The sequence below is a fragment of the Eleutherodactylus coqui genome, chromosome 12 (assembly GCF_035609145.1).
Source record: "Eleutherodactylus coqui strain aEleCoq1 chromosome 12, aEleCoq1.hap1, whole genome shotgun sequence".
Classification (NCBI taxonomy): domain Eukaryota; kingdom Metazoa; phylum Chordata; class Amphibia; order Anura; family Eleutherodactylidae; genus Eleutherodactylus; species Eleutherodactylus coqui.
This window is the reverse complement of record NC_089848.1, coordinates 10,601,059-10,615,787: the sequence shown is the minus strand read 5'-3', so window position 1 is coordinate 10,615,787 and position 14,729 is coordinate 10,601,059. Positions and strand designations below refer to the sequence as shown.

Here is a 14,729-nt window from a genome sequence, read left to right as displayed (position 1 = left end):
ATGGAAGTTCATCTATGTGGAACGCATGTGCGCTCCAGCACACACTGCATGATGAAAGCGGAACTATTCTAGTTACCGCTCTTCACCCACACACGTTTTGATGGCGTTCAGCGTGGTTAAGGGATGGAATCAGATGTCCCACATATGGATCCTTGATTAAGGTATTTATATATATATATATATATATATATATATATATATATATATATATATACACACAGTATATATATATATATGACATTGGGTATAAGAATTATATGCTTGATAAAGGCGTCAGATGACGCAGAAACGCGTTGCATGCCCGTTAGTAGAGGTACTTTAAACCTGTTTTTATGTTGTTTGATTTTTATGGGATTAAACCTTGGCTTATGACTAATAGCCGCTGTATAAGCTTATTCCCTACACGTCCTTAAGGTCCTGCGATATGAGCGCTGCTGGATAAAGGTTTTTTCCTTTTTTCTATACTGCATTATCCCCATTTTTCCTGTCAGAGAATTGGGGTTTTCTTTTAAGCTGCTGCTCTCCAAAAAAAGTGTATATTGTGTAGGTTATCAGACACACAAAAAATTTTTGGGGGATGATACGGAGGATCCTGATTAAAGATACCTACTGAAGGCTTACTTGGATTCCAGGTGCAGGCGGGACACAAAAATCCTTTTTGCTGTTCCGCCTAACACCGGGTAAGTGGAGTGGATTTAATACAGATAATTTTATCCATGTGCAAGGCGCTCTCCCTAATTTGTGCCCCTTCAGCATAGAGGCTCATTGTGTAGTTTCCCTCCTCTGAACTCTAACCACACCCTTTGACCAATCAGTGGGGGCATGACATACAGCCAATTAGCAGCCGGCTGTTGCCAAGCTGTTAGCTTAGGAAGGGTAGAACCAGGGTTTCTCTGACGTAAGGTACCTCCTATGCCTTCTTAAAACAGATAGGCAGGTGTGACAGGACAATGATTGTGTGGCTATTCTGGAGGACCCTCTGGGCCACTACAGTTGGTTAAGGTAAGGGGCCCTGTTACAGATTTTGTATCGGGGCCCAGGAGATTCTAGTTACGCCTCTGATATGTGTTACCCTTCTTATACAAGCAGTTGATTATAAAACTCAGTGCCTATAAGGCCATACAGGTTCATATCCAAAAACAACACAATAGTCTCTTTTGTGCTACTGAACATTTGTGTATCTTTACAGCAAGGTGAGATGCTGCTGACATACTTCACCTAAATCTGGTCTACAATAGTAATGAATGGCAGGACAGGCACACAAAGACCCTATTGTGTCAAGTCTAGTCTTTGTGCAGTACATGGATCTTTACAAGCTGCTTCACAAAAACAAGGTCGAAATATTTATAACTTGCAAGGTCTCCTGAGGATCAGTCCAGTCAGATTTCCCCCGACTTACTCATAAAAATTATTGTGCTTTAGGGACTCACTTGTACAGTTTTCCAGAGTTTCTCGGAGAATTACTCTAGTGAGAGCGGCTCGATGAAAGCTCAATGAATATTATTTTAACCTCAGTTGTCCGATTTAAAGGATTCAGTGTTGCCAAAGGCCGACGTGAGAGGACAAATACGCCTCTTAAAAGTAGATCAGTTCACGGTTAATCAGCACAATATTATCCAAGCAGTGGCATGAGGCTTAACCTGCGGAATGTCAATTCTGTGACAAATGGCACATGTAGCGGGCTCACAGAATGCAGGAATATTGACTTTTTTTGGTTCCTTCAAGTGAATAGTAACTGAAGTCAAAACTGGAAATAAAACAGTTCAAGAGCACAAGACCGTGTTATAGATCTGTAATATAGACCTATATGATGCGAGGGGTTGTTCCATAGGGCTCTTTCACACGAGCGCATAAACAGCATGTTTTTACGGCCGACCAATATGTACGACCATCTGAGGCATTGGCTTACAATGCATCCGTTCATATATGGCACGTAAATACATCTTTTGCCCAATACATGGTGGCAGCTCCCATAGGCTCCTACGGGAGCTGGACTAAGAAAGGGAGGTGGAGGAATTTTAGCAGCGTCCAACAGTGCGCAAAGCTTACGGGTTCCTCTATATAGGCATTGGAATGCATCCTGAGATTTTGGCAGAGCGAGGGTTTTCCTGGGTGCAGCGTATATTTTTGCTAAAAAACGTCGCTCCCAGTCATGTGCTTGGACGAGAAAGCGATGGCAGTGAGCGTGGAAAAAACAGCCACCAATGCCATTTTATGCCGCAGCTGAGAAAACATAAAAATGCATATGGCCATGTGAAGCAGCCCATAAACTGTGTGGCTCTGAACTTATATGGAGACCCACAGAGGTGGAATATGTATGCTGCCTTCAGGAGCTGAGAGGACGAGGAAGTGAAATAGGGGGGCACAATTTATGGGCACAAACTAGCGTTCACTCCACAAAAATGCACCGCTAAGGCATACGACAGTACGTCTACGTCTGTGTGAAGCCAGCGCTAAGGCTTTATTCACACAAGCGCATTTGCACGCACAATCCATGGTGAATAGAACGCACTGATTTCAATGCTTTTGCAGCATGTAAGCTTTTTGCGCGTGTATTTCCGTCACGCAAAAAACACAGCATGTCCTATTTCGGTGCCTATTAAGCAATAATTAGCCCAAATTACACTTAGTTGGCCATTGAAATCAAAGAGAGCATGATTATGTGGTTTTTATAGTAAAATATGCAAAAAGGCAACGCTCATTGCACAAATGCACACATAAATACACTTACACCCATGTGAAGCCGACCCTACTGATGCATTTTTCATACTTTTCTATATACAGTTTGGTACCATTATTTGCATTTGCCCTCTAAGACGCAAACTCATTGTAAAGCGCATAACAGAAGGAACGTACTTAATCTTCCCCGGGCCTTGTCCGTATCCTTTTGCTTCCAGTTTTCTGTAAAAGTTTCTTAACTTGGCTTCAAAATCTCTCCTGTACGGGGACGGAGCCCTCGCACTAGCCCGCTGTAGACCTTTGAAAAAAATAGGATATTAGACTGCATGTTTAGGAACATGGGACAAAATATCTGGATATAGTAATTACCAAAGTCCCTGCCCGCAGGTGATGCTTACCTGTTCACTGCGCTCATCGCTGGCTGGATGCTTAGCGCCCGAGACCTCAACAAGAATTGTTAAGTCGAGAGTTGTGCAGTCTAAACAGGAGGCCCAGGAGCGAATGAGATGGTGATGTCACCGTGAGCTCAGGCAAGCGAGAATCATGAGATTCTCCTACTGCCTAAAAGGGTCATTAGTTGCATTAAGGTAAAGCTGTTGCATGGAGCTGCTATTTTCCATAGCAACTGAAAACAATGTACCTGGCCAACATCCCATGGATAGCTGATATTTGGCCCATGCTTCTGCCTCTGCTGGCTGGCAGCAGATACCGCAGGGATTAGCACATGGGTATCCAGTGATTGTGTAGGCACAGTGGTAGTGGTCAATGTGATCACCTTGATACAACAGTACATCAAGTTGCACCAACTAACTTAGGCCACTCTTACACACAGCTCCGGCAAAATGCCACGATCTTACAGCTGTTTTCCGACACAGTGGTTTATAACGCACCCCATCATTGTGATGGGCGATGAGGTGCTTTAAAAAGCGTGAAAATGCGGCAAAATAGAACAGACAGTGCTAGCAAATCGCAGCGTTAGAAAACACCTCATTTGAGCGCATCTCTGCGAGGAGCGTTATATTGCGATTACTGTTGTATTTTTCAATGGTACTATTTAATGGACCATATATTGGACTTAAACATTTTTTAAAAAGTGGAGCGAAATGGGAAAAAAAACACGATTCTGCTATTATTAAGGCGAGGGGTCTTGTTTCTACGGTGTACACAGTACAGCAAAAAGGACATAATGGCTTTATTCTATAGGTCAGTATGATTACTACTAGAGATGAGCGAACGTACTCGGTAAAGCACTACTCGTCCGAGTAATGTGCTTTATCCGAGTACCTCCCCGCTCGTCCTGAAAGATTCGGGGAGCGCCGCTGCTGACAGGTGAGTTGCGGCGGGGAGCAGGGGAGAGCGGGCGGGAGAGAAGGAGAGAGAGATCTCCCCTCCGTTCCTCCCCGCTCTCCCCTGCAGCTCCCCGCTCCGCGGCGCTCCCCGAATCTTTCAGGACGAGCGGGGAGGTACTCGGATAAGGCACATTACTCGGACGAGTAGTGCTTTACCGAGTACGTTCGCTCATCTCTAATTACTACGATACCAATTTGTATAGTTTTCTTTTGCTGTACTACCTTAAAGAAATGAAATATCTTCTGACCGCCATACCTTTTTATTTTCCCATCAACACAGTTGAGGGCTCATTAGTGTCACCCGCCAGCCTTAGAACCTCCGCCGCTGCCAGCAGCTCTCTGTGTGCTCACTGCGAGGAGATAGGATTCCTGCCCCACCCGCTGATATCAGGAGGGACATGACATCAATGGATGGGTAGAGGAGCCGCATCTCCTCACAGTGGGCACACTAAGAGTTCCTGGCAGCGGAGGAGGGTCTACAAGGCTGGCGGGTGACACTAATACATTGAGGGAGAGAATACACTCGGATGCACAACTACAAAAATCTGGATATTTTAAAGGAAATTTTGGGATAAGATTCAGCATTTTTCTGTGCTTAGATGTTGAATTCAAGGTTGTTTTTACTAAGAACGCCAAGAAGCCAAGGAGTAGTTTTTTGTAGCCAACTGGCCATCTTAGGTCACTGCGGGTCTCCCGCAAATACTGAGGAAGGGGCGCCACAACCTCGAAATGTGTCTATTCATGCTGGGAGAAGTTGAGCTAATCCCCTGATGTCTTGTGCTTCTCTAATAAAGGTTGTGCCTACACCCAGTTTTTATTGCCGACTGTCCGAGCTATGCACACGTCCTCCTTGCGGGTTGAGATGATATTTGGGTTGGTTGCAGTTTTTTCCCACAAAGAAAACTGCCTGCTTCTTCTTGGAGTTTGTTCCACCCTTCTTTTTCCATTGTTCTGTGACTCCTCTCTCATATTTGGGATGCCTTAAAAAAGTGCACCCTATATGGTATTAGAGTGTCTCGCTTGGCCGATCAAGGATCAGGGGAATGATGAATCAGGGAAGTCTTAATTTGGAATTAGGAATTATTTATAAATAAAACCCACCATCTCAAGTGCCTACAGAAAAGAAATAAGTAATGAAGACATGAGACATTATTACATACCTGGGGAATTCTGTGGTGAGGAACCTGGGGAACAGCGTGGAGAAAAGCTATATCCAGGATGGAAGGCTGCTTGCAGTGGGATGTAGGACATGATGTCTTCTTCAAAAAGGCTGCAAAACCGAACATTAAATCTGATTTAGCATACATTCCCTTCTTAGATAGCAGAGTCGTGATTAGTAACTTTTTAGCCACGGTCTTCTGATTTGAATGGTTCTTCTAGTTGAATAAAGATTTTAAAGGGGTTGTCTCGTGGCAGCAAGTGAGGTTATACACTTCTGTATGGCCATATTAATGCACTTTGTAATGTACATCGTGCATTAAATATGAGCCATACAGAAGTTATTCACTTACCTGCTCCGTTGCTGGCGTCCCCATCTCCATGGCTCTGTCTAATTCTGATGTCTTCTGGCGTTTTTAGACGCGCTTGCGCAGTCCGTGCTTCTGGCTGGTGAATGGGGCCGCTCGTGACGGAGAGCTGGTCACCGCGTCGTGATTGTAGCTCCGCCCCGTCACGTGTGCCGATTCCAGCCAATCAGGAGGCTGGAATCGGCAATGGAACGCACAGAGCCCATGGTGCACCATGGGAGAAAACCGCAGTGCATCCCTGGGAGAAAACCACAGTGCATCCCTGGGAAAGGACCGGCGGCCATCTTAGGGAGAAGAATTTTATAACTCCATATTTTGTCGGATCGGTGAGTAGCAAGCGGTTTAAAAACCGCTTTAAATTGCTATTTTATGCCAGGGGGGTGACAGGGGGAATGGGGTAATGTAAAATTTTGATGTTTGCCGCGAGACAACCCCTTTAACTCCTTAAGGACAAAAACTGTTTTGGTCATAGAGGACCAGACACTATTTAAAGAGGTTGTCCGCGCCGAAACGTTTTTGTTTTTTTTTGCATAGGCCCCCTGTTCAGCGCAGGACAAACCCAAGGGATGTGTTGAAATTAAAAAAAAAAATTTTACTTACCCGAATCCCCTCTCTGCAACTTCTTCCTTCTTTACCTCCAAGATGGCCGCCGGGATCTTCACCCACGATGCACCGTGGGTCTTCTCCCATGGTGCACTGTGGGCTCTGTGGGGTCCATTGCCGATTCCAGCCTCCTGATTGGCTGGAATCGGCACACGTGATGGGGCGGAGCTACGCGATGACGTGTAAAAGGGGGCGGGGCCAGAACGCTGCTCGTGCCCGGACCGACCAGAAGGGAGAAGACCCTTCTGCACAAGCGCGTCTAATCGGGCGATTAGACGCTGAAATTAGAAGGCACCATGGAGACGGGGATGCCAGCGCAGGGAAGGTGAGTATATAACTTCTGTATGGCACATATTTCATGCACGATGTATATTACAAAGTGCATGTATATGGCCATACAGAAGTGTTTAACTTAACTTGTCATCGCGGGACAACCCCTTTAAGGATTTTATCTATGTGATGGTTTTCCTCCAGCTCCCCAAATTATTTTGCTGCATTTTTTTCCCCATGACACGTAGGGCTATTTTTTATATCTTTTTTTTTTGCATTTTTTATTTTTATTGGGTAAAAAGCAAAAAAAAATTTTTGAAAATGTATAGTTTTTTTTTGCTTCTTTTTTAATTTTGTAAATTTACGCTAAAATGAAGAATGGGGATGGGTTTATTTTGTTTTGGATGTTTTGATATATAATATGTATGGTTTCAGATTCTTTGGTTCATTTTCTATTTTATATATATATTTTTATTTTATTCTGTAATTTTTTTAAAACTTATTTTTGTAACTTTTTTTTACCATCTATGATTTCCATGACGTCATATAGGACCTCTGGGGGTCAGTCACATTGTATTTTTATTTTGTTTCACATTTTTCCCCTGTAGCTGGGACATCCCTCTGTACTGACAATAGTCACTAGCAGAGCTGATCAGGGTCCCTGCAGCTTTGCTCCAACAAGTGGACCCAGCAGTCACATCGCGGGTCACATAGTGGAAGTTATACTTCCACTTTCACTTTTTAGTACATAGCTTTCGTTGAGCGCTATATACTCAGGAAAGGAAAAGGCAGGAGCCATTAAAAACTTGCTTCTCCTCCAGGTCCTCTGCTGTTTCTAACAGCTGAGGACGTGACCTGCTCCTGCTTAACTGCATAATCAAGGGCCTTAAAGGGGTTCTGACACGAATAAGGTTTTTATGTTTTAACATCCATTGTTCCCTGGTCTGCCTAATGGACACAAGGAACCCACGATTTTTGGCTTGCTTTTGCTTAAAAACCTAATGTTTACCTTTGTTACCAGCCTGTGTTGTTGTTGTTGTGCCGCTGGGGGTCATCTTCCAGCAGGCTTTGAGCTTGAACACAGCTTCCTCCTTCCAGGGTTGCCGTAGAGAGAACAGCCAGCCCGCCTGCCCACAAATAGTCATGTGATGCTTGTGGGCGGAGCTAACAATGTGAAGCTGGGGACAGTTCTATTGCTGTTAGCAGACACAGTGTAAGACCGCCTGCAGACGGCTGGGTCGGATCTGGCAGCCAGAATTCTCGCCACGGGACCCGACCCAAGTGCCTGCAAAGAGCAGAGCGTACTCACCCGCGCCCCGCAGCTCCCAATCTTTCATGTGACGGCTGCGGGCGCATGCGCAGAGCGGAGCCGGCGAGTGACGTTTCTGCAAGCCCCGCACAGGAACAGAAGATGCTGCCGTTTGTTTTTGCCGCGCGAGATTTCGCGCAGACAAACCGCAGCCGTCTGCCTAGAATTGTGTTTGCTAACGCAATCCTATGGCAGCTTCCAAGGGTGGAAATTCCGCTGAAATACCGCCACGGAATTTCCGCCCGTCTGCAGGCGGCCTAACTGCAGGCATAGCAGTGCTGTCCCCTGCATCTATCTCTAATCTCTCTCTCTGTAATCTGTCTCTCTCTGTAATCTCTGTCTCTGTAATCTCTCTCTCTGTAATCTCTCTCTCTGTAATCTCTCTCTCTCTGTAATCTCTGTCTCTGTAATCTCTCTCTCTCTCTCTCTCTGTAATCTCTCTCTCTGTAATCTCTCTCTCTCTGTAATCTCTCTCTCTCTCTGTAATCTCTCTCTCTGTAATCTCTCTCTCTCTGTAATCTGTCTCTCTCTGTAATCTCTCTCTCTCTGTAATCTCTGTCTCTGTAATCTCTCTCTCTGTAATCTCTCTCTCTCTGTAATCTCTGTCTCTGTAATCTCTCTCTCTGTAATCTCTCTCTCTGTAATCTCTCTCATCTCTGTAATCTCTATCTCTAATTTCTAGCGACGGAGATTAGCGATAATCTCCATCTCTTAATCTCTAAATCTCTAATCTCGATCTCTAAGGCGGACCAGAACAATTGCCGATCTGCCTTCCCTGTGACTTTACAAAGGAGCCGGCCTCGCTGGGGCGAGCTGTCAAGCAACTGCGTCCGACAGGTCGTCCCGTGAAAAAGCACCATAAACCCCTAAAAAATTCTTTAGAACCCCCCTCCAATGCACGATGACTCCGTCGTAGCACGCCATTTACCCCCCGCCCCCCCCCCCCCACCACCACACCTGTCAGTAAAATTGAGGGCGCAGTTCTGCTGTGTATTTGCAGGAATGCCGTATTGATGACGACAGCAACACTAAGGCTGGGTTCACACTGGGCGGATTTACCGCGGAAATTCCATCCTGAATTTTGCCGCGGCAAATCCGCTTGCAGCTTTTGATCCCGGGATTAGCCAGCCATGTGGGACGGCGAATCCGCAGCGGCAAAGCCGGCAGAGGCCGGCGCTGCAGCATGGATTCGCCGGCTGCAGTATGTGAATTTTTTACTTCTTCCGCTGCGGCCACGCTCTCCGCTATGGGAGTGCTGGCCGCAGTGGAAGAGTGTGCGGCCAGGCCGCTTCAAAACCCGCAGCTAAGTGCCGTGGGTTTTGAAGCAGCGGATTTGGGGCAGAAATCTCAAGGTTTTTCACTGCGGCCAAACCGCGAGATCTCCGCCCTGAACCCAGCCTAAGGCCTCCTTCCCACGAGCGTGACGGGGTCCGCCGCGTAATATTACGCAGTGAAGCCCGTCACGGCGCCCCCCAGAGCCCCTATACTTACCTGCGGGAGATAGCGTGAAATCGCTTCCCCGCCCACCGCCGCCGCGTCACCGCCGCGTCACCGCCCGTCACCGCCCACCGCCGCCGTGTCACCGGCCGTGTCACGTGCACGGCCGGCCGTGTCACGTGACGCGGCCGGCCGCGTCATATGGCGTCATATGACGCGCGGCGGTGGGCGGGAAAGCGTTTTTTCACGCTATCTCCCGCTGGTTACAGCGGGAGATAGCGTGAACGGACGGCTTCCATTGACTGCAATGGAAGCCGTCAGCGCGTACAGCCCGTCCTCACCCGCAGAAAATAGAGCATGCTGCGGGTGAGGACGGGAGAAATCGCGGTGCGTAATTCCGCGGTGGAATTACGCATCGTGAGCATTGTGCTGTTAGGTTCAATAGAACCTAATAGCAAGGGGCAACGCAGCGGATTTTCGCTGCGAATTACGCGGCGGAAATCCGTTCGTGGGAAGGAGGCCTAATAATCACTTCTGTGGCTGTTCACCTCAGTATCTGTGAATATAACTGTACTTTACCCTTTTAAAATCCACAGCCCGTGGCCCTCTGCTTGGTTTTGACAAGTGTAGCGAAAGATAGAGGGGGGGGGGGGGGGGATGGAAGAGCCAGAAGCAGGAACTGAGCTCCCACCCCTCGCCACTATTTGCAATGGGAGAGGCCGGGTGGGGGCGGAGCTAAATTCGGGACGTAGCTCCGCCCCACCCGCCCCTCCCATTGTAAATAATGGAAGGGGTGGAGAGGGGGCGGGAGCTCAGGTCCTGCTCCTGGCTCTTCCATCCTTCTCCCCCTGCAGACGAGGGCACCGTATATCGTCTGGGCGTGAAAAACCAGCCGATATACGGTCATCTGAATGACCATCAGCATTGTGCAGCTGCCTCAGTCTAAATCAGCCCCATGATCTGTATATAAGCAGCTGCAGACTGACGGCAGTGCCTCTCCTCAGCTGATTTCTGCTGAGCTGTTGGGATTCCCCTGACGTCAGTCAGGACGGGCCGCCCTCCCCTCCGGCATCGCACGCAGGCGCAGAGGAAAGGAGCACTCTGACGTCAGTGAGGACGGGCCGCCCCCCCAACCGGGATCGCGCGCATGCGCAGAAGAAAGAAGCCTTTGACGCTGACCCGGGACAGACGGGCCGCCCACAGCAAGCACTGCTTGTGACGTGGGGCCCGTCCGCTGACCTAGGAAGTGGCTCATGGACGGAGCAGAGCCGGAAGCGGTCATTTTGACTGCTCCAGCTCTGCTTTAAGAAGCTGCAAGAAAAGATAAAAGATGCAGAGGACATCATTGATGATCGGCCCTGCCAGGCAAGGGGAGTAATTTTTTTTTCCCTCTTCATGTCAGAACCCCTTTAATCTCACGCTGTATTTCTACTATTAGCTGGGATTAAAGCCCAGGACCAAGCCCTGTAAATTTACCACACTTGGTCCTTAAAGGGGTTGTCCCGCGCCGAAACGTTTTTTTTTTTTTTTCAACCCCTCCCCCCCGTTCGGCGCGAGACAACCCCGATGCAGGGGTTAAAAAAGAACACCGGACAGCGCTTACCTTAATCCCCGCGCTCCGGTGACTTCTTACTTACCAGGTGAAGATGGCCGCCGGGATCTTCTACCTCCGTGGACCGCAGCTCTTCTGTGCGGTCCATTGCCGATTCCAGCCTCCTGATTGGCTGGAATCGGCACGTGACGGGGCGGAGCTACACGGAGCTACACCGAGCCCCATTGAGAAGAGAAGAAGACCCGGACTGCGCAAGCGCGTCTAATTTGGCCATTAGACGGCGAAAATTAGACGGCTCCATGGAGACGAGGACGCCAGCAACGGAGCAGGTAAGTGAAAAACTTCTTATAACTTCTGTATGGCTCATAATTAATGCACAATGTACATTACAAAGTGCATTAATATGGCCATACAGAAGTGTATAGACCCACTTGCTGCCGCGGGACAACCCCTTTAAGGGGTTGCACACTATTAATAAATAACATCCCCATTTATTTGATTGTTGGTGCATCCAATTGGAGGTTTGACTATTCTGATTACAGACGTTACCAATGGGACCTTCCCACAGGCATCAATTATATGGCAGAAGATTATATTGATTGGGATAGTGATAGGTAATACAAGATCCTAAACATCATGGGAAAGTTAGACAAAATCAGATCAATACAATAGAAGGCCAGGGATTTTCTCTGGTCTTTCATTCAGGTTTGATTCTCTTTGCTCACAAGCGATGTAATGATGTTTGTAACACAAATGTGTCATAGGGTTTAACTAGAGTGTGACCAATGCCAAATAAAGACTCATGGCCTGCAAATGCAGCAGATAGTGATATCAGTGTTTGCATGGGCGCCTATTTAAACAACCCAACCTCTGTTCATTTCAGATCACTGTTAACATCAAAGCCCTTGTAAGGCCCACATAACACTTGGAACAACTCGGAACGGATTCATTGAGAACAGCACATTTCCTGACTAAATATGTTTGTGGAATTTTAGAACACTGTACCCTTCATCTCAAGCCCCTAATCAAACAAGGGATGATGTCATGCACACCTGCACCCTGTCACATACGGTAATACATGGGACAGAAGAACGTTTCTGTACATTGTTACACATTGTGATTGATAGAGGGATGCCAAAAGGTTCTTGTGCCAGGAGGTACTGAACAATATTCATATCTCTGTAATATATTACTGATGTTTTATACAGGCTAATCTACCCTAATATCTGTAGAGATGTAAGCCAAAGAAGCTGCATCTACACCTGCATTGTAAAAGTACATTTAAAATGAATGACAGAGGAGTCCAATAAGCTGCAAGTGGCCCATATGGACACATAGAATTGGAAGGGACCTCCATGGTCATCGGGTCCAATCCCCTGCTCAGTGCAGGATTCACTAAATCATCCCAGACAGATGCCTGTCCAGCCTCTGAACACTTCCACTGAAGTAGAACTTACCACCTCCTGTGGCAACCTGTTCCACTCATTGACCACTCTCACTGGCTAATATCTAATTTGTGTCTCCTCCCTTTCAGTTTCATCCCATTACTTCTAGTCTTTCCTTGTGCAGATGAGAATAGGGCTGATCCCGCTGCACTGTGACAGCCCCTCAGATATTTGTAGATGGCTATTAAGTCTTCTTTCTGCCTTCTTTTTTGCAAGCTGAATGTTCCCAGATCCTTTAACTGTTCCACATAGGACATGATTTGCAGACCGCTCACCATCCTGGTAGCTCTTCTCTGAACTTGCTTCAGTTTGTCGATGTCTTTTTAAACTTAGGGTGCCCAGAATTGGACACAGTATCCCAGATGAGGTCTGACTAAGGAAGAGTAGACTCTATTTAGAGTCTAGTGATCTAGACTCTCTGCTTTTTTTGGTACATCCTAGTATTGTGTTTGCCTCTTTTGCTGCTGCACCACACTGTTTACTCATGTTCAGTCTGTGTTCTAATAGTATACTCAAGACTTTTTCACATATGCTGCTGCTTAGCCCAATTCCTCCCATTCTGTATGTGCTATATGAAAGCAGCAAGATAAACATGGATTCTACTACTGAACAGGGAAAGAAAAACAGCTTTTTGCCATGGTCAGTAGAAAACAATTTCTTCGTACTAAATAAAACAAGTGCAAAACTCTGTTTTCAGAACAGTGGGCTCTGTAGATGGCAATGTTGAGTCATTGAGGGTATGCATAGTTTTAGGTGATTTATGGCAGGCACAGTTATGGAAACCCTGTGGATGGCACAATCCTGGGCCACTATGTATAGTACCGTAATGAAAGCACAACACTTTATAAGGCATTGTCATGGTGGTACTTTTAAGGGGTTGTTCCACTTCCAGCTGTTTTTCTGCAGGAAGCATAAAGCTCCATATATTGCACAGTGGCCTGGGTTGGTACTGCAGGCTGAGACCCATTCACTTCAGTAGGACTCCGCCTGCAGTAGCAACATGAACCACTGCACAATGTATGGAGCTGTCTGCTTCCTGCAGCAAAACTGCCAGAAGTTGGACAGCCCCTTTAACCATTACAGTCACTTGCTTGGATCTCAAATTATACTGGGAATGTTCGTGTTTCGCCAACTTGTATCCAATAACACTATGACTACTCTGCTTTTAGAGTAGACTCCACATGGAGAAGCCATCTAGACCATTGGATGGGGGATGGCATATCAGCTGGCATGTATAGGCAGTAACAAATTTGCCAGTACTATTAATATGCAACTGTTAATATACTGATATGGTTACTTGACCTATTAACGCTCATAATGGCATCAACAAAAGCTGACGTATGTAAAAAAAAGGATGTAAAGCAAATAGGAAAAGAAGCATGGTGCTTGGGTGAGCAATTTAGCATTTTTCTCAAGAATGGCTATAATAGAAAAAATTGGTATTAAACGCATATATTTTCACGAGGATCAATAATAGAATGACCTTGCTGTACCTTAGAAGAATTACTAAGTCAGCATCACAAGACAGTTTCTCGAGACCGTGGGTGCCTTCTGTTCGAATGTAATGAATCTTCTCCCTGTAACATGGAAGGATAAAATCGTAACTATTGTGCTTGGATCATTGTAGTTCCTAAATACTGGAATATATTCATAGAGAATATAAAAAATATACCAAGGATCCAAATACTGTACATACGCACACACATAAAATCCATATACTTACATACCTACATACATATAATGGACATACATGCTCTACATGCACATATGTCCGTTTCTAGGAAGATTCTCAATATGAAATACATTTTGTATATAGAAAAAAGAATGAAGCCGGGAAATTCTACATCTACATTGCCATAATTTAGCACCTATATAAGCCAAAATCATACGAGCTATTAGTAAATCTGCCACACTATATACAAACAGATCCTGAATACAGTGTATTTTGCTTGTACCTGAGTGCGTGATTTCTTGCTAAACTTGGTTGACGTTCTTGAAGCATCTCAAAAATATTTGGCTGTCTCAGAAATGCAACAATCTTGTCATTATACGCTGAAATTGAAAAATAGGTTTTTTTATAGTTAATGCTAAAGAAAAACCTGAAAATGGCTCATACAAGTATCAAGTCTTGATGCATCTACTAGACAGATAAAGTAATTGCGATGGCTGCTGTTTGTCTTAGACCTTCTGATGGCAGCCTTCTATGACACACTGTGGCCACAAGATTACGCATGCGCTCCGCAGGATATTGGTTGAGATTTGTCCTTCAATATTAAAGATAATGAAAGTAATCAACTGTAGGGTGTATTTCTCAGCCTCCCAGCTACAGCACTTCAGAGGTTCGGGATTAAGAAATACTGATATAGGCCTCATTCACACAAAATCACAACAAAGTTACCCATGCAAAAAAAATGCGGCTAACTGCACGAAAAATAGTGTGAATGGACGTTTTCCCGTAATCAAGTCCCGAGCTTAATTAGTGATGAAATCGCCCATTCACACGATCTGGAGCAGCATGTGGCAGGAAAAATGCGCTACTGTTCGGAATTCTCTCAGTTG

General features: G+C 46.0%; 1 protein-coding gene across 2 annotated transcripts in view; it reads right to left on the bottom strand.

Annotated features, from left to right (window-relative positions):
- HECW1 (HECT, C2 and WW domain containing E3 ubiquitin protein ligase 1) overlaps positions 1–14,729 on the bottom strand; it is a 327,801-nt gene that overhangs the window by 36,318 nt on the left and 276,754 nt on the right. For both annotated transcript variants that reach the window (XM_066584919.1, XM_066584920.1), the window contains 4 exons: positions 14,126–14,222; positions 13,664–13,747; positions 5,189–5,298; positions 2,857–2,977 (listed from right to left, as the gene is read on the bottom strand). In XM_066584919.1, coding sequence (XP_066441016.1) covers positions 2,857–2,977; positions 5,189–5,298; positions 13,664–13,747; positions 14,126–14,222 — 412 coding nt within the window. The remainder of the gene's footprint in view (positions 1–2,856; positions 2,978–5,188; positions 5,299–13,663; positions 13,748–14,125; positions 14,223–14,729) is intronic.